The sequence below is a fragment of the Phascolarctos cinereus genome, unplaced genomic scaffold (genome assembly GCF_003287225.1).
Source record: "Phascolarctos cinereus isolate Bilbo 61053 unplaced genomic scaffold, phaCin_HiC Scaffold_3;HRSCAF=262, whole genome shotgun sequence".
NCBI classification, from domain to species: Eukaryota; Metazoa; Chordata; class Mammalia; order Diprotodontia; family Phascolarctidae; genus Phascolarctos; species Phascolarctos cinereus.
The window spans coordinates 75738957-75760126 of record NW_027555736.1 but is presented as its reverse complement, the minus strand read 5'-3'; the positions used below and the strand labels follow the sequence as shown (position 1 = coordinate 75760126).

The 21170-nt window shown below is 38.2% G+C and overlaps 1 protein-coding gene and 1 pseudogene across 1 annotated transcript in view; one reads left to right on the top strand and one right to left on the bottom strand.

The window, feature by feature from the left end:
* CC2D2B (coiled-coil and C2 domain containing 2B) overlaps positions 1-21170 on the top strand; it is a 116397-nt gene that overhangs the window by 57269 nt on the left and 37958 nt on the right. Inside the window, 4 exon segments of the mRNA XM_078151605.1 lie at positions 3760-3851; positions 5140-5310; positions 14967-15067; positions 15930-16062. Of these exon segments, the coding sequence (XP_078007731.1) occupies positions 3760-3851; positions 5140-5310; positions 14967-15067; positions 15930-16062 (497 nt within the window).
* LOC110215380 (PC4 and SFRS1-interacting protein pseudogene) lies at positions 18576-19972 on the bottom strand (annotated as a pseudogene).

Genomic DNA, 21170 nt, shown 5'->3' with positions numbered 1-21170 from the left:
CCCAACATAATTGACTTACACCCATGTCCTCTGTCTCCATAGACTCCTAACTGCCCTAATAATGATAAAGTATCACCTTCCCATATAGGAATGTAAAGTTTAACTTTACTGAGTCTCTTTTGATTTCTCTTTCACATTTACCTTTTTATGCTTCTTTCAAGTCTTGTGTTTGAATGTCAGATTTTCTATTCCAGTCTGGGTCTTTTCATCAGGAATACTTGGAAGTCCTCCATTTCATTAAATATTCATTTTTCCCTGAAAGATTATATTCAGTTTTGCTGTGTAGGTTATTCCTGGTTGTAATCCTAGCTCCTTTGCCCTCTGAAATATCATATTCCAAGCCCTCCAATCCTTTAACGTGGAAGTTGCTAAATCTTGCATAATCCTGACTGTGGCTCCATGATATCTGAATTGCTTATTTCTGGCTGCTCACAATATTTTCTCCTTAACCCAGAGATTGACTCCTTGACCGGAATTTATTTATAATACTCCTGGTAGTTTTCATTTTGGTATCTCTTTCAGGAGGTAATCAGTGGTTTCTTTCAATTTCTATTTTACCCTGTGGATCTAAGATATAGAGGCAGTTTTCCTTTATAATTTCTTGAAATGTGATGTTTAGGCTCTTTTTTGATCATGTCTTTCAGTTAGTCCAATAATTCTCAAATTACCTCTATTTGATCTATTTTACAATTCATTTATTTTTCCAGTGAGCTATTTAACATCTTATTCTATTTTTCATTCCTTTGATTTGTTTTATTATTCTTATTGTCTCATGGAGCCATTAACTTTATTTGCCCAATTCTGATTTTTAAGGAATTATTTTCTTCAGTGAACTTTTGTACCTCCTTTTCCATTTGGCCAATTCTTCTTTCTAAGGAATTCTTTTCTTCAGTAATTTTTGTGCTCCCCCCCCCATTTTTGGACTATTTTACTTTTTAAAAGAGTTCTTAAGGCCTGCTCTTGGTGCTGCTGCCACCATGTATGTTCCCAGCCACCTCTAACCCCAGTGTTAGACCTTTCTTGCTGACCTCCTGAGTTGTTTTAGGCTGGAAAAATGTATCACCCTGACTTTTTGTTGGCTTTGCCACTTTGAAATTCGATTGAGGTTGTTTAGAGGGGAATGTTAGGAGAATTCACCTGGGTTGTTGCCTCAACTCCAGCATCTTGGCTCCTACCAACTCTGTGCCTTTTTGCAGGTTATCTCCCAGGCCTAGAATGCTCTTCCTTATACCTCAGTCTCCTTGCTTTCCTGGCTTCCTTCAAGACAGTTAAAATCCTACCTTCTGCAGGCTTCCTTACATGATCTTATTCCCACTCCCCAACTTTTGTGCCTTCCTTTTGAGATTCCTTCCGTCCACCTTCTCTGTCAATCTCTGTCTCTCTCGCTTTGTCTTTATGTGTGTGTGTGTATGTATATGTATATGTATAGATATGTGTGTGTATGTATGTATGTATAGACAGATATAGATATGAATATATAATGTGAGACAGAAATAGATCTTGATAAATATAGACATAGATCTATCTGTATCTATCTATATATCTGTAAACTAGAGATATACTATATATGTATGTATATATATATATATACACAACATACTATCTATATATGTATGTGTATGTATGTGTATGTCCATATACATATATATATACATATATATATGTATATGGACATACACATATATATATTTGCATGTTGGCTTCCCCATTATAATATGACCTGTTTGATGTCACAGACCACATCTTTGTCTTTCTTTGTATTCCCCAGAATTTAGCACAGTGCTTGGCATGTAGTAAGCACTTAGTAAATCTTTGTTGATTGACCATTTTTTCTCGTGATTTTAGAACTGATAGTTCTATGTCATAAAGACAGATAGATAGAGATCCAGATAGAGATAGATAAATCTATCTCTATTTGAATCCATATCTATAGACAAACTAAGTACTCTTCTCATGACTTTGGAAGTGATAGTGCTGCGCCATAAAGAGACCTCAGGGGATGTCTATCAATTGGGTGGTGGCTGAACAAGTTGTGATATATGATTGTGATGGAATACTATTTTGCTATAAGAAATGATGAACAGGATGATTTCAGAAAATCCTTGAAAGACTTACATGAACTGATACAGAGTGAAGTGAGCAAACCCAGAACATTGTACACAGTAACTGCAATATTGTACCATGATCATATGTGAATGACTTAGCTTTTCTCAGCAATACAGTGATCCAAGACAATTCCAAGGTACTCATGATGAAAAATGCTGTTCACTTCCAGAGAAAGAACTGAGGGAGTCTAAATGCCAATCAAAGCATACTATTTTTCACTTTATTTTGTGTGTGTTCTTTTAGCCTCTGTTTTCTTTTACAACATGACTAATATGGAAATATGTTTCACATGGCTGCACATGTATAACCTATATCAAATTGCTTAAAGTCTCAGGGAGGGAAAAAGGGAGAAAAGGAGAGAATTTGGAACTTAAGATGTTAAAAAAAAATGTTAAAAATTGTTTTTATATGTAATTGGGAAAAATAAAACAATAACAAAGATTCCTCAGAAGTCTGGTATAAATAGTGACTTAAGAGTTTAACTATACAGATACTTCCCATGACTAGTGCCTTAGAGAAGATTAGTCCACTGACTGAATAATGTTGCACTTTTCCCAAGGACATTTACTTGTAAAGATAGATAGGACCTTAGACATCATCCAAACTTCTTCCCCTCATTTTAAGGAACTTTGATTAGCTTTGGAAGAAGAAAACAAAACTCACAGAGGTTCACTGATCTGCCCAAGGTCAAAAAATAAGTAGGTAGTAGAATAGTGGTGACCAGAACTCAAGTTTCCTAATTCCTAGCTAGTATCTTTCTACTGTATCATAAATAAATCCATCCAGTTATTTATTTAGTACTTTAAAGACTTGATTAATTCATTAAAGTTCTATGCCATGGTTAATTTGCATGTCAGAATCCTTGTCTAGTTCTGGCTTTTTCTATAGGAAGAGCTAGAGGTTTCTGTATTAAAGAGCTATCTTTTCTCAGGAAGGAGTATGCCTAATTTTACGAGTTAGGCAAGTGTAGGGTGAAGCCTGATTTCCCTTGCTTTTTATCATATTCTAGGGTTTTCTTTAATTTTTCATGCTCTATGAATAATTCTGCATGATTTAAATCACACTTTTTTATACTAAAAAAAAATTAGAGAAGTGTAATGTAAGGAAAGATACTTTGAAATTGATTCCCAAGTGAATCAGTAAAAGAGTAGATGATGGGGTGGGGGTGGAGGGAATATTGTTCTGCTAATTATTTTGAGAGAATCTAGGAACTGATTTTCATAATAAGGATAGATAGGGCCAGGACCTGTGACTTCATTAGTTTATAGAACTCTCAGTTGAAAAAACTCCTACAGGCAGCTAGGTGGCACAGTGGATAGAGCACCAGCCCTGGATTCAGGAAGACCTGTGTTCAAATACAGCCTCAGACACATAACACTTACTAGCTGTGTGACCCTGGGCAAGTCACTTAACCCCAATTGCCTAACCAAAAAAAAGAGAAAAAGAAAAAACTCCTCCTACTAATGCAGATCAGTACTTTCTCTGTACTGTATAGTCGTTGAGAGTTGCCAATAACAACAACAATAATAGCTAGTTACCTGATTTTCAAAGACCTCTTCCCCTTCCTCACCCATTATCCATATAAAATTAAAAGAAAAAATATGTCTTATATCTATTTCAATAAAATCTAAAATAGAAATGTCTTTTTTTCAGATCAGAAAATTGGTAATGAAAAAAATTGTCAAAGTTAACAAATTTAATTTATCAGATGTTGTAACTGATTATGAAGAAATTGTATCTGCAAGGTATGTACTAAAAATAATCCAAATATGGGAGCCACTTTTTAGATACCCCTAAATAAACCTCAACTTTATAAATATATTTTGAATCAAAATTCAAAATGTACAATTTGAGAATGTGAATGATTACTCAGGTACTGGTGATTAAAGAATACATTTTACAATTTAACATATAGCCACTTTATTTCATGGACATGTCCATATAATGCCTGTTTTCAACTCAGCTGTATTTTTTAGGCCATAACATATCTTTCTTATTATTATTGCCAATCTATTTGACAGATTTTTTTTAAAATAGGGAGAAATATTTGGGGCTTAAAATAATCCTGACTTTGGAGTGCTATTTTAAAAGCTACTGTTGTATAAATGCCATTGGATAAGTTTGTATGCACCTTGTGAATTTCCCACATCAAATCTAAATATCATTAGAGTTAACAAGGATGGTCATATCCACAGTAGGGCCCTTTGGCTGTAATTAACCATGTTTTCCACTTGTCCTGACAGTAACAGTTTAGAAGTATGACTAGGGGCTAAGAACAGGAATTTGGTTGTCAAGGGTCCTGGGAACCCTCTCTGGTCTGACAAGTCATCAGACAGAGAAGACAGTTCCTTAAAGTTGTCTGCATACCTTTTGGGGTAGTATTTTCAATCTGTTTTGCTAACATGGAGATGATTTAGTTAGGATATTGAAGTTTATTATTATTTCTAATTTTCTATAGCAGCACAAATGGTTAACAATTTATACTTTAAGAGCTACATAGATAACTTCATAGCCCATCAAGTCGTAATTTAAAGATGGAAGGGAATTTATTCTATGCCTTCATCCTGCATTTTACTGAACCCAAAGAGGTTTGTGACTTACCCAGGATCACACGAGTAAGTAACAGAGTAGGGATTTAGGCTCCAATTAAAATCCAGCTTTCTAACTAGGCTAATTCTTGTCACATATAAAAGAAACATAATGTTTTCCTTAAATCACCCTGCCCTTTCTTCTTCACTTTGTATCAAAGGAAACATGTCCAAAGAAACATGGAGTAGCTTCATGTAAAGGTGTTCCTTTAATATATTGGGAGGAAACATTGTTGCATCATTTAGACTTATCCACTAAGAGATGTCATCATTGGGTTGAAAATGATCTATAATGATCTATATATGGATCTATAATGATCCATAGCAGGGAGAATTGGGCTCAAAATAAGACTTCCATTTATAGTGAATGACAAAGTAAAAATAAATTTAGTTTTTAAAATGTGGCAGATGTTGCACACATGGCTAATTGTTGTAAATTCCTTAGCCAGCTGAAACACGCCATTTGCCAACTTGTAGAACGACGAAGAAATTTAAAACCTCAGAGAAGGGAAAGGAAGAAAGTAGCAGCACAAACGATTGGTGATGGGGACATTCACCTTCTGGTCAGAATCCTGAGAGCTTATAACATCCCATCAAGGAAGCCTGCCTTGAGCCGGTGAGGCCTGCCTAGGGCTGGTGGGGGTGGAGAGGCTGTAGAGAGCTCTGCATTGACTTGGTGCTGTGGATAACCAGCATTCAATCACTGCTTCATGTAACATGGGAAAAATGAATGAGAAAAAATTCTGGACCAAAAAAACTTTTGATTCAGTCATGAAATGTAGATGGCCCATAGTCTCTATTCTTGTGATACCTACAGTCTGGGTGGAGAACACAGACAGGTCACTGTGACACAAAATATATGGCCAACACCCTAGAGAGGTATAAAGCAGCATGCTATGTAAGGCCTAAAGGAAAAAAAAGCCATTATCAGCTTGGGGAATCAAGCAAGGCCTCATGAGAGGGCTGGAATTTAATTGTAGCATTAAAGGATGGCAGGAATTCAACAGGCAAAGAGAGTAAGGGATCTCATCCCAGGCATAGAAAGTAATAAGAGTAAAGGTAGTTGTAGGGGAGAGAAGGGGGAATGGGCAGAGATAAGTCTAGTTTGCTAGGAGTATTGAGTACATGGCAATGAGTTGTATGAGATAAAGCTGGAAAGATAGCAGGTCACCAGATTGTGAATGCCTTGAATGCTAGCCAAAGAAGTTTGATTTTTACTTTGTGGGCAATAAAGAGCTGGTGAGGGTTGTTGAGCATAGAAGTGATGTGACCTGATCTGTGGATAAGGAAACTTAGGCTGGCAGTAGTCACCAAGACAGCCACAGCCTCACTTTTCCTCTGGGCCCTGAAATCTTACTTAGGTTTATCTTTTTCTCATTCCTAGACTGTAAATGTTGAAGAATAGCAGGTTCAAATATACACTATGTATGTAGTGCATGTGTAAGATCTCATATATACTGTAAAAGACTATATGTCTGTCCTATTTAAATTGGCTGCAGGTGGCTTCTTTGTGTGAGTGGAAATGCTAGCAATTAGAAGACACAAATGACCTTACCTGTTCCCTTGCCCTGCATGGTTCAACAGTCTTCCTCCTTGATGTACTATTAGCTTAGGAGGTACACTAATATACCAAGCTAACTACTTTGATCATAAAACACAAGGTCATCCATACAAGCTTCTTAGCTAACCTTTGCCCTGGATAATGTTTTATATATAGTAGACACATCCCTATGTTTGATTTTCTAAATATTTTTAGTTATTAGAAATAAAATTCATATTGCTGGAAAAAATTGACAATAGAACCAATAATCTATTTTCCTAAATTCCACTATACTTTGCTTACTTCCTGCTTCATCCTTTGATGCTTTCTACTTATTCAGAACTCATGGGAGTCTGGCTAAAGATTAGGTGAGAAGGCATGGAACACCAACATAATTGAGGGCCACTATGTAAGAATAGAGTACTAATAGCAAAATAGGCTTGGAACCTGAAATATCTGTAGAAGTCAAGGGCAGGTAAGAAAATTGAACCTGGAATGTAAGATTATGAACCAAGGTAAGCTGAATCTGGTCAAACAGGACATAGAAAGATTAAATGTCAACATCCTGGGTATCAGTGAACTTAAGTAGATGAGAATGAGTGAATTTAATTCAGGTGACCACTATATATACTACCATGGGCAAGAGTCCCTTAGAAGAAATGGAGTAGCCCTCAGAATCAATAAAAGGGTGAGAAAAGCAGTATTGGGGTATAATCTCAAAAATGACAGAGTGATACCTGTTCAAATCTAAGCAAACCATTCAATATCACAGTAATACAATTCTGTGTTCCAACTATTGATTGCCAGAGAGGCCAAACTTGATCAGTTCCATTAAGATCTGCAATATCTTCTAGAAATAATACCAAAAGAAGATGTCACATTCATCATAAGGGATTGGAATGCTAAGTAGGAAATGTAGAAAAATAACTAGAATAATAGGCAAGTTTGGCCTTGAAGAACAAAATGAAGCAGAGCAGAGACTAACAGAGTTTTGTCAAGATAACTCTCTGATCATAGCGAACACTCTTTTTCAACAACCCAAAAGGCAACTTTACACATGGACATCACCAGATGGTCAATATGAAAATCAGACTGATTATATACATTTCAGCCAAAGGTGGAGAAGCTCTATACAATAAGTTTAAACAAGACCTGAAGTTGACTGTGGCTCAGATCATGAGCTTCTTATTGCAAAATTCAAACTTAAATTGAGGAAAGTAGGAGAAACCATCAGATCATATAAGTATGACCTAAATAATTATGAATATGAAGTAGAAATGATGAACAGATTTAAAGGATTAAATCTGGTAGATACAGTATTGGAAGAACTATGGACAAAGGTTTATAATATTGTACAGAGGCGACAATAAAAAACATTCCAAAGAAAAAGAAGAGCAAGAAAGCAAAATAACTGTCTGACAAGGCTTTACAAATAGCTGAGGAAATAAAGCAAAAGGGAAAGGAGAAAGGGAAAGATATACCCACCTAAATGCATAATTGCATAGAATAGCAAGGAGAGATAAGGTTTTCTTAAATGAGCAATGCAGAGAAATAGAAAAAAACAGAAAGACGAGATCTCTTTGAGACAAAGATGTCAAGGGAACATTTCATGCAAAAATGGGCATGATAAAAGACAAAAATGGTTGGGACTTCACAGAAGTAGAAGAGGGGTCGAGAATACACTAAAGAACTATACAAGAAAAATCTTAACATCCTGATAACCATGATGATGTGGTTATTGATCTAGAGCCAGATATCCTAGAGAATGAAGTCAAGTGAACCTTACAAAGCATTGCTAACAACAAAGCTAGTGGACGTGATGAAATTCCTGCTGAGCTATTTAAAATCCTAAAAGATGATGCTGTTAAAGTGTTGCACTCAGTACGCTAGCAAATTTAGAAAATTTGACAGTGGCCACTGGATTGCAAAAGGTCAGTTTACGTCCCAGTCATAGAGAAGGGCAATGCCAAAGAATGTTCAAACTATCAAACAATTGCACAAACATTTCACACACTAGGAAGGTTATACACTTAAGATTCTGCAAGCTAGGCTTCAGCAAAATGTGAACTGAGAATTACCCAGAAAAGCAGGCTGATTTTCAAGGAGACAGAGGACCTAGAGACCAAACTGCCAACATTTGCTGGATTGTGGAGAAAACGAGGGAGTTTTAGAAAAAACATCTGCTTCATTGACTACACTAAATAAAACCTGTTACTGTCTGGATCTCAACAAAATGTAGCAAGTCTTGAAAGAGATAAGAGTACCAGATCATCTTACTTGTCTCCTGAGAAACCTGTCTGCAGGTCAAGATGCAACAGTTAGAACCAAACATGGAACAACTGATTGGTTTAATTTTGGAAGAAGAGTATGAAAAGGCTATATAGTGTTACCTTAGAGGGTAGCTTAGGGGTGTTAAGGGAAGATTAGTACCCCTGATGTGAGGGCTGTTATGCTCTTTTTAGGGCCGCTTTCCACCTTTGGTATCCACCAAATTTTCACCTGTGGCTCCAAGAAGCTATAGCATGTGCAGCAGCCACACCCTGGTAAACCATTTTGGCAGACAGGCTAAATCAGGTTGAAGGTAACCAAGGGGTCTCAAACCTGTCAGTAAGTTAAGGGGGTGTCTACTCCAAGCATGTGAAGACTTCCCTTGGCAGAATAGACAGATGAGAACAATTTGTTCCAATAGCCATGAATGTGGTGTAAACGGGTGCTGTGGAGCACTTAAAGCTTAGTTAGACTTTGAAGACACCACGGTCATTCACTGCATCCTGGTCCATTGCCCATTATCTTGAATTTTTTCTTGCCACTGGACTTTGATGACTCTGGAAGAGAGTGAGGCTGATGCCTTCATGCAGCCGCCTCACTTAAATTCAATTTATGCAAAAGTCAAAAGATATCACTCATACTATTTTATGATAATCACTTATCTCAAAGTCCTCTAGTGACAGGCAAGTGATGAAGCAACAGGTATGGATACAGTGAGAGCTATAGTCACAACCCTGGGCGCAGGTGGCTCAAGCCATAGGATCATCTCGCTGAACTGAAGCAGCAGTGGGATTTGGCAGCCCCCTGAGTGTCTGACCAGCACTTTTTAAGGATTGCACTGCTCATCTCCTGGCATGAGGAAACGATGCTTTTTAAAATTGTCTACTTCACCCAGCCCTGGCATGCTTCCCTCAGTAGATGGGGGACTCTCACTCTGTGGTCAAAACACAAAAAAATGTACAAAACTTTTGCAAAGATGATTCTACTTACCATCAGTACATGGAATGTGCACATGCTTATAGACAACATGAAATCAAGTAGAACTAAAAGATGAACAGCTTGTTTCAGCAGAACTCACTAGGTATCACATCCAATAGCAGCCCTGAGTGAAACAAGACTGGCAAACAAAGGCAAGCTGACCAAAATCAGAGCTGGATACACATTTTATCTGGAGTGGCCAGTGATGGTGAGTGCCACGAAGCTGGAATAGGTTTTGCAATCAAAACTAATCAAGTCAGCAGTTTTGTGTGCCTCCCAAATGGAGTGAATGACAGGCTTATGACAATGTAATTGCCACTTATAGGAAAGTGCTACACTACCATCATCAGTACGCGTGCTCCCACCATAACAAACTCTGATGAGGTCAAAGAAAATTTTATGAAGGTCTAGAGACCCTCATCATGAATGTGCTGAAAGAGGACAAGCCAGAGTATGCACGGATTATCAAATATGGCAGGGAGTCTTTGGAAGGGAGTCAGAAACAGCAACAGTAGTGGTCACTTACTACTGAAGACTTGTGTGTCTCATGACCTCATCACCAACATTGTCTTCTTTTTACCTAAATTCATGGATGCACCCTCACAGCCAACATTGGCATTTAATAGACTGTATCATTGTAAGGAGAAGAGATGAACATGATGTGAGAGTGATGAAGGCAGTGTGTGGTGCAGAGTGCTAGATTGATCATAGACTTATCCTTTCCAAGCTAAACATTAACAAAAGCTACGGCCCCAAAGTAAGATGACTACTAGAAGACTTAATGTCAACAGATTAGAGCACTTCTCTGAACACTAACAGTTCATTGCTAATTTGGAGGGAAAGCTGAGCCAGCACACTGTTGGCAACAGTGCAGCAGAAAAGGAGTGGGCAACTTTCAGAGACCTGATGTACAGCATCACATTTAATCATCTGGGCCAAAAAAAAAAAAAGATGGGAATATTCAGAAGCTGCTAAATGAAAAACAAGAACTCCATAGAGTTTAACAGCAGTAAATTTTGTCTATCTCTGAAAAGGCAGCATTTAACTCTATCAAAAGTAAAATGCAAGCAAAGCTTAGAGAGATGCTGGATTCTTGGCTCAATAAGAAGGCAGATGAAATTCATTTTACACCAATATTAACAATCCAAAGCACTTTAATGATTCCCTGAAGGCTGTTTATGGGCCAAAGAACTACAATGCATCTCAACTATTCAGTACTGATGGAGCCACATTGATTAGTGATAAAGATATGATCCTGGAGAGATGGGCTGAACACTTCCATAGCTTTTTCAACAGACCATTATTAATCAATTCTGAAGCCACTGATTGCATACCTCAGGATGAAGTCAGTCCCTCTCAAGCTGAACTTTCAACTGAAGAAGAGGTTTTGAATGCCATTAGGCTCCTCTCCTCTGGCAAAGCACCTGGTACTGATTCTATTCCAGCTGAGATTTACAAGGCAGGGGGCCCACTGCTCATAGGAAAGCTGACTGAAATTTTCCAAGTTATATGACAAGAGGAGGTTATCCCCCAGGAGCTCAAGGATGCCTGTATTGTTCATCTCTATAAAAGAAAAGGAAATAGGTTGTCTTGTGACAGTCACAGGGATAGGGATGTGGGGGAGGGGTCTGTCTCTTAGTCATTGCCAGAAGTATTCTTGCCAGAGTCATTCTTAATAGGCTGATCCTTCACCTGGAAGATGGTCATCTACCCGAGAGCCAGTGTGGCTTCAGAAAAGGTCAAGGAATGGTTGATCTGGTGTTTGCTGCCTGACAACTCCAGGAGAAATGCTAGGAGCAGAACAGAGTTCTGTACAAAACATTCATTGAACTGACCAAAGCCTTTTGATACTGTCAGTTGTAAGGGCTTGTGGAAAATCATGGCAAAATTTGGTTGCCTGGAGAAGTTCGTCAGTATTGTAGGTCAGTTTCATGACAACATGCTTGCATGGGTTCTGGATAATGGGATGATGCTCTCGCACTTTCTTAGTCACCAGTGGAGTGAAGCAGGGCTATGTGCTTGCTCCCATGCTTTTTAGCATGATGTTTTCAGCAATGTTTTCAGATGCCTTCAACAAGGACCAAAATGGCATCAAGGTCAACTATTGCACTGATGGTAAATTATTTAACTTGAAAAGGCTAAAAGCCAAGACTAAAGTGGAGAGAGAGTTGGTGTGCAACTTTTTGTTTGCAGGTGATTGTGCACAGCCTCTGAGACTGAAATGCAATGAACTATAGTTTGCTTCTCTGCCACTTGTGCTAATTTTGGCCTAACAATTAACAACAAGAAAACAGAGGTTCTCCACCAGCCAGCACTGTACCATCAATACATGGAACCATTGGTTACAGCAAATGAAAAAATTTTGAACGCTGTGGATAAGTTCACTTACCGTGGCAGTATACATTCCAGGGATGTATACATAGATGATGAGGTTGACACATGCATTGTCAGAACTAGCTCAGTGTTTGGAAGGCTCTGATGGAAAGTGTGGGAGGGAAGAGATTAAGGTCTACCAAAGTGAAGGTCTACAGAGCTGTCGTGCTGACCTCATTGGTGTATGCCTATGAAACCTGGGCAGTATGCCAGCACCATGCCAGGAAACTGAATAGCTTCCATTTAAATTATCTTAGGAAGATTCTGAAGATCACTTGGCAAGATAAGGTACTGGACAATGAGGTCCTTTCTTGAGTTGAACTGCCAAGCATTCAAACTCTACCACAGATAGCACAACTCCAATGGGCTAGCTGCATTGTTTGAATGCCAAATGTACGTTTGCCTAAAAGACTATTTTATGGAGAACTCACACAAGGCAAATGCTCACATAGAGGTCAGAAGAAGCAATACAACAATAGTCTCAAGGCCTCGCTGAAGAACTTTGGAATCAATTGTGAGACATGGGATACACTGGCACAGGACTGCCCAGCATGGTGTGCCTGCATCAAAAAAGGCTTTGTACTCCATGAGGGAAGCAGGATTGCAACAGCTCAAAAGAAATGTGAGATGCATAAGTTTAGAGACACCTCTACTCATATGGACTATTTATGACCTACCTGTGGTAGAGCCTTCCAAGCTAATATTGTTCTGATTGGCCACAGTCCCCAACATAATGATATCATTTTGGTCCTCTTTGAGAATGAAGGATAACAACCAACCAACCAATATTGTCACCTTATTTATTTAACTTATATACAGAGGACATCATGCAAAATGCCAGGCTGGATGAATGGAAAACCAGAATTAAATCAATGGGAGAAATACCCACAATCTCAGATATGCAGACAATACCATTCTGAAGGCAGAAAGTAAAGAATTAAGAAACCTCTTGATGAGGGTGAAAGAGGAGAGTATAAGAGTTGGCTTGAAGTTTAACACCAAAAAAAAAAATCTAAGATCTTGGCAACTAGTTCTATCACTTCTTGGCAAATAGAAGGAGAAGAAATTGAAGCAATGTCAGGTTTTATATTCTTGGGCTCAAAGATCACCACAGACAGCAACTACAACCATGAAATTAAAAAAACTCCTTGGAAGGAAAGCTATGGCAAATCTGGACAGCATACTAAAAAGCAGAGATATCACTTTGATAACAAAGGTCCATGTGGTCAAAGCTATGGTTTTTCCAGTAGTGATGTATGGCTGTGACAGTTGGACCATAAGAAAAGCTGAGTACCACAGAACCAATGCATTCAAATTGTGGTGTTGGAGAAGACTTTTGAGAGTCTCTTGGACAGCAAGGAGATCAAAGCAGTTAATACTTAAAAGAAATTAATTCAGACTATTCACTAAAAGGTCAAATACTAAAGCTGAAGCTTGAATACTTTGGCCACATAATGAGAAGACAGGAGTGTTGGAAAAGACCCTGATGTTGGGAAAGATTGAAGGCAAAAGGAAAGGGGGATGGCAAAGGATGAGATGGATAGATAATGTCATGGAAGCAACAAACATGAGCTTGGTCAGACTTTGGGAGATAGTAGAGGACAGAAAGGCCTGGTGTCCCCATGGTCCATGGAGTTGTGAAGTGTTGGACACTACTGAATATCAACAACAAAGAAAATTGAAGTTTGAGTAACTTGAGGGGGTTAAAAGCCAAACAGGTTTTAGGAAGCAGGGTAGTAGAAGTATTAAAGTCTAAGCCAGCTCCATAGGGCCTGAGACCTCTTCCTCATTCCTAGAAAGTTAGCAATAAGAACAACTGAGTTTGGCTTTGGAACAACAATAGCGTCTCAGTTAAATATTCAGGTACTATTCTGAGTCATAATATAAAGGTCTTGGATATGGGGGGTTCTAGAGCAACAATCTCAGATTATCCAGTTCTGTTCATTTAAAACAGAAAAAAAAACCATGAATTCAGATAAATCCTCTTTAAGATCATCATCATCATCATTTCTAGCATTTATCTAGTGCTTCATAGTTTGCAAAGTATTTCACATGTTAACTCATTTGATCTTCACAGCACCCTGGGAAGTAGGTACAGTTGTTATACTTATTTTACAGATAAGAAAACTGAGATACAGAGAGATTAAGTGACTTGGTCACACACCATGACATCAGGAAGGTGATGTCATGACTTGCAAGTGAATTGGATTTAAGTGAGAGAGGACTGTGCAAAGTAACCAGTCTCACTTTCTCCTCTGGAGCCGTCTAAGTCCAGTGGCCAGGTACAGATCAGGACAACTGGAGATGGCTCAGGATGCAGTGGGAGCCCTTGGCCTTTTGAATCTAAGTCTTTCAGAGTTCTCATTTTGACTGAGGCAACACCCATTCAGTGATTTAAGAAGTGAGCCAAGGGGTGGCCCCTTAAAAAAAAAAAAAATCATACTGGGAGGAGAAGACCCTCAGGGTTTCTGGCCAAAAGAGAAACAATTTCTATTTACATTCACTTTGAGCCACCCAAACAATAACCATTAAAGGGTGCTTGAGTAGGGACCAATGAATAAGAGCCAGAGTGAATTGGGTTTAAGGCATGGTCATTAAGAAAGAAATCTAGCCAGCAAACCCTAAGATATCTAGGTGGGTTTCAGTCTTCAAAATTTACCTTCCTTTGGGTAGAGCACTCTCAAGTAAGGGCATGATACCTCATGTGGCAAGAGGAGCTGAGTTGCCCAACTAGAAATGGCCAGTTGGGTCCCCAGTGGGGCAGCTCAGACTGCTCACAGGTTATGGTTTGTCCTTCATTCTAGAAGAGGACCATGACATCAGAAAGATGATGCCATGACTTGCAAGTGAATTGGATTTAAGTGAGGGAAGGCTGTGCAAAGTCACCAGCCTCACTTTCTCCTCAGGAGCCATCTGGGTCCAGCATTCAAAACATCAGGTTTTCCTGACTACAGGTTCTACCCTCTATCCACTGTCCTCCTGGCTGATTAATCACGTGTGAACAGCTACAGCTAACTCTACTATATCTTTGAAGGCACAGACAGGAACCCAACAATTTCTTGATGCTAAAAATTACTCAAAATGTATGTATCTTCACTGTTTTCCACCTAAAGGACCTTGGATATACCCACATATTTGCTGTCTTCTATATCTCGGGTCAGACATAAAGAATCAAACAAGTCAGTTGCCACAGTGGAGCTCTTAAATGAGATAAGTACTGAATATTTCAGGAATAGGTAATATAGAAAACATTACTATAGAAAATGTTGATTGTTTAAGCAACTAGCAAGTTAAATCCAACAAACATTTATTGGACTTCTGTGTGAAAGGCATTGCACTAGATTTTTAGGGATATAAAGATAAAAATGAACTAGAGTTAACCCTGAAGGAGTTTAAATGGGGAAGAGGGGAGAGAAAAGAAGGGGATAAAATATGTACACAGATAAATAAATTTAAGGTCATTCGAGGAGAGAGAAATCAGGAAATGTTTTGCATAGGAGATAAATGAGTTGAACCTTGAAGGAAAAGCAAGTTTTATGAGAAAATGAGATGGAAATAGATTCTATATGGAAGGTGTACAGATATAGGAGACTGAATGTTGGTTTTGGGAAATAACTAGTGGTACAATTTAGCCAGAACATAGAGTTTCTAAAGAGAAGTAATATGAGGTAAGGTCAGAAAATTCGGGTGGAGACTTACTTAAATGCTAGACTGAGGGGTTTCTATTTTATCCTATAAGGAACCACTCTAAGCTTTTGAGTAGGGAGATTCTAGTACCTTAGATCAGTACCTTAAGATTATTTTTTCCGGGGATAGAAGATGAATTGAAGAGGTCAGATTTAAAAGTTGAGAAATCTAGGGAAATCTTTGAGAGAGTAGATTTCATAAAGCAATCGAGTTAGAAGCCAAATTACAAGGAGCTGAAAAGTGAGTGATGAGGTACAGGCAATGAGGGCGGGCCTAACAAGACAGGTTATCAAGTTGCTGGCAGTAACCAAGTGACTGCTTTTCTTGCCTTGTTGCCTTTGCAATTATATAACCCAAAATGACTTCCTTAAAAATCTTACAAAATCTAGTCAATGTTTACTATGTATTTTAGGATGCTGTACGCCCTTTTGTAGAAGTTTCTTTTCAGCATACTGTTTATCAAACTGATACTGCCAGTGGATCTCATCCATGTTGGAATAAAGAAATTGTAGTAGATTTTAGGTAAGTTAGAATCCATCTTTCCTAATACCAGACCCACTACCCCCACCCTCACACCTCAGTCAAAACAAAATCAATACTATATTGAAAATGAGGGGCAGCTAGGTGTCGAAGTGGATAGAGCTCTGGCCTTGGAGTCAGGAGGACATGAGTTCAAATCCAGTCTCAGACACATGACACTTACTAGCTGTGTGACTCTGGGCAAGTCACTTAACCCCAATTGCCTCACAAAAAGAAAAAAAAAGAAAATGAAAAATATTTCATTAGGTTGTTTTGTTTTGTTTTTTTGCAGATTAGCATACTTTAATTTTTAGACTGAACTTTCTCAAGTAACTTTGGATATGACTTTTACTATTTTTTAAAATATAAAGCCACAATAGAAAAAAGTACTGTTAATTAAAAATGCAACTAATAGATTGAGCTTTACAAACAAACATATACCCCTAACGGTAGTTAGGTAACGGTAGTTACCCATGTCCTAGATATTATTTGTAAAATGCTAAACATAGTGACTGGTACATAGTAGTCACTGAATAAATGTGTATTCCTTCCCCTTTCCTTCTGACCTAAGGGACAGAAATTATAATACGATACAATAAATGCAACATGACAAACATTTATTTTCTTATGTGCTAAGGATGTAAGGACCACTGAGACAGACACTGCCTTCAAGAAGCTTACATTTTACTAAGGACATAACATACTTGAGGGTGCAGCAGGAGGAAAAGAGGTCTTAGGAATAGGAAGCTCTAGGTGAGAAAATTCCTTTTACCAAAGCTGGTCAGCAACTGCTCGCCCAGTTTATGGTTGTAAGGAGTTACCTAAGGCACTGGGAGATTAAGTAAATTGCCCATGGTCACAAAACCAGTATGCCATGGAGGTGGAATTCAAACCCAAGACTTCCTGATACTATAGCTCTCTACCCACTCTCAAAATAAGTATATGCAGGGTAATTTGTGGTGAAGGTAAAATTGTCAGGGCAATGGACAAAAACAGTCCTGGAAATGGACATAGAGCTAAGATGTTTCATTTTTAAGTAGGTCTAATAAAATCTTGGCAGTACATAACATGGCCCCAGCTCTTCTGCTTAGCATTTTTTTTTCAGATTAACAAAATTCTTTAATCAAAATTGGTTAAGTTTACATTGATGGTTTGGATTAACTATAATAAATCTAATTTTTAAAAAATTGAATTAGGAGCAAACTGCTAATATTACTGGCATATATAGCAGTATTCCAGCAAAGCAGTATAATAGGTGATACTGTCATTTGTACAACATGAGGTGCCTTTAAATTTTCTATTTTAGGGGGCATATTTACATGTTAACTGAGTTTATAAAGTCAATTTATCTCTTCAGAATTCCTATTATTTAGTTAAATATAGAACACCCCCTATCAGAGCACTTATTAGTAACTGTTTGTTCTATAAAGATAGTACTTCCTGTTTTGAGTACCTCCAGTCTTCCACCTAATGGTAAGGTTAATTTACTGTTGAGAATTCCATAGATCTGACTGTTCCCAGTAACCACCATTAACTTTCTAGATTGTCACTTTCTTACAGAGTAATTAGTAACCCTATTTATCCAGCTTCGTTCATAAAGCTGTGTCTAACAACTACAAAAAAAAAAAGAAAACATAACATGTGAGTTTTGCCTGTTAAAAAAAAAGTTACTGCTTCCCAAATTGCCATGTGTGTTACCCAGCTGCGTAAAAAAATAAATAAATAAAGGCATCACAACTTAGATTATTTCAAAGCAGGAAAACCTGACAAATGGAGTTTTTGAGATTAATACTAATTTCTGTAGAAGATAGTGAATGAATATTCTTATACCGAAGTAACATTTTAGCTACTATAAAAATACGTAACTTCTACAAAAACCACAAACAGTGAAAAGACAATCCAGTAAATGCAAGATTTGTAAAAACTATGCACAAAAAAAAATACCAAGTTATTTAGGAAATGGGAAAGGTTTCTACAGGTGGTAGTTAAAAAAAGTAACTTTTGACCACCATCAACTACATATTAACATACAATAATCAAAAATATACTATAACTCTAACTCTTAAAAAATAAAAGCAATTTAACATTTCCTGAATCAATGTTTCTCCGCAAAAGGCACACACTTTTACTGTGCATATAGCGGTTAATACTTCACAAATACAATCATCAAGAATGGTTACTTTTTAAATCAAGATATAAAGAGAATGTTTCCCCTTAAAACAAGTTATTAAACATCAAAACCTATGCTTGTAAAAATTATTTGAAATTTTCAGCAGTCAAATTTTTAAATGAAAAAATTGTGACAATTCTCCCTTCAAAATTAGTTCTCTAAGGGGCAGCTAGGTGGTGTAGTGGATAGAGCACTGGCCCTGGATACAGGAGAACCTGAGTTCAAATGTGGCCTCAGACACATAACACTTACTAGCTGTGTGACCCTGGACAAGTCACTTAACCCCATTGCCTAGCCAAAAAAAACAAAAACAAAAACAAAAGAAAAGACAAAAAAAACCCCGAAATTAGTTCTTTACTAGATGTTTTTTCTTCATGGTGGCTTCATGCCTATCTTTACTTTCCTCATTGCTTTCTTCATTGTGTTGTGGCTGGTTATTGTCTTGAATTTCTGATCCACCATTCAAAGTTTTCAAACCTGTTTGTTCATTTTTTAGCTTTTTATTTGGACCTTTCTTTCTCTGTTCTTTTGTTTTATTAGCCTCCTCATGTTGCCTTTGTTCAGCTAGTGATTTATTCAGCACTTGTGTAATAACAGAATCTCCTTCACCAACTAAAAACATGTTCTTCAACTTGTTGTATAGCATTGTAGACTTTTCCATAATAACCTAACTTTAAAGCACCTTATTTTCTTTAATGCTGTAATCATCTCTGTGTGTTTAATTTTTGTTTGTATTCTTTGAAGTCGAGAGTCCATTGATGCTTCTCATTTCTTCTCCACTTTCTTAACTTCTGGCTTCTTGCTTTCATCTTTATTCTGTGGTTCAGCTTCCTTTTTCTGTCTGCTGCTTCTTTCTCATGTTGACCTTTTATTATATTCCTTCTATGAGCAGCCTGAAAATTTCTTCCTCCTTTTCTCTTCTGTTCACCTTCTTGATCTTCACCTTCCTCTTCAGAATCAGAAGTTGATGCAAAGCCTGCTTTTGTTGTAGTTTTTCTCTTTGGCTCAACTTCCTTCTTTCTTTACTTTTTGTCTTGCTCTTTCCTTGGTTTATCTTCTTCCTTCTTGACCTCTTCATCCTTTCTCAACTGCTTTTTTGGTTGCTTTTCATCTTGACCCTTTTTTTTTACTTTCATCCTCTTCAGTAACATTGTCATTGTCTGAAGGACAAGGCAGTTTCACTATTTTGGGTCTCCCTCTTGGTTTTGGAACTTTTACTTCTCTAGCTGATGGTCTTCCTCTTTTAGAACTCACTTTTGGAGAGATGATGTTGCTGTTGCTGCAGTCACTATTCCTACCTCTTCAGTTTCTACTTGCTTTTCTGCCTTTCTCTTTCTTTCTCTTCTAGCAGCCTTTGGAGTGGTTATGTCCATTGTTTTAGTCACATCTTCTTTTGAAGCACTAATTTCTTTTTCTTCAGTCTTAACATCAGAAGGTGCATTTGACTGTTTTGTAGATGCCTGTTGACTAGAAAACTTCACTTTGGGGTTATTGTCTATTTGCCATAATCCTTCATTAAGGCCTTTTCTTTTATTAGGTTTGCCATATTTATCTTTATTTTCTAAGGAAATATGCCCTTTGGTTCCAAAAAAGCAGTCTCATGAGTTCCAAAGAAGAAAATAGGCAGTTTATTTGTAGGTGGCTTTACAGCTCCATCAGGAACTTCATTTACTAGGGTGGCCAGTGGGGGTAACCTTTCATCTTGGCAAAGATCAGGTCTCCCGGTTTGAAATCTCGAGTCATCTCGGGGCCACAGGGCTGGGGGTCCCAACCCCAGGGACAAGCAGCAGTGACGAGAAGTTGCAGGGGTACGGAGGGAGCGTCAGTCTTGGCTGCCAGGGGAGCCCACAGCCTCCAGATGTGCCTGCCTGGACCTGGCACTACCTCCTCGGCCCTGGTCCCAAGCGAGAAGCTGCGCCACCACATGCAGCAGCTCTGTCTTCCTCCCTCAGACCCCCAGACTGCAATTCTCTGCTTAGCATTTTAAAATCCAGGTAGACACCAAAGGTGGATATGCAGCCCTGAAAAGGGCTCAGCAGGTCCACAAACTGGAGGTGCTAGTCCTTCTCTGAACATCCCATACACCTCTTACCTAAGATGATAGCAATGTGACTAAAGATGAGGGAACAGATGTGAGAGATACAATGGAATGAATCAGATTGACATTTCCAGTTCTGATGATCTAAATTTTGATGCCCAGTTGCAGCTGCAATTCCTGAGTAAGCCTCCTGGTTCACTTGTCATAGTGGGAGTTAGAATACTCTTTGCCCCCACTGCTACTGCCAGGTTTTTCATCTACCACCATCACTCAGCAACCTCTCCTTTTTTGAGGGTCATTCAATCCATATTTATCACTGATCAGGATTCTGGTAACTGATATCTACCAACTTCTATGGCACCCTCCTTCTTCCTCAATGAGTTCAGTGCCTGGCTCAGTCTTCTTCTCTTCCCCAACAACTTCCCTGATAATAGGTGACTCTAACATATTGAAACTCCCTCAAAAACCCTACTCCCAGTTCCTGAAATGATCTCTTAATTGTAAAATCTAATGGCCTTTTGCCAATTCTTAGCCTTCTTGACTTTAACGCTGTTGATCACTCTTTTCTCCTTGATACTCTTTTGTGTGTAGTTTTCTATAAACAATACCCTATCCTGGTTCTCCTGCCTGTCTGACCACTCCTTATACTTCTTTGCAGGATCTTAATCCAAATCTGTCTAACCAAGGATGTCTTCCAAGGCTCTGTCTATACTATTTCATTTGGTGAAGTTGTCAGTTCCCAGGGATTCAGTTATCTTTTCTATGCAGATGATTCTCACATCTGCCTACCTAACCATAACCTCTCTGGTAAACTCTAGTCTTACATCTTCAACTGCCTTTTGGACATAGACATCTTAAACTCAACATGTCCAAAACTGAACTCACTATCTTTCCCCCAAAATC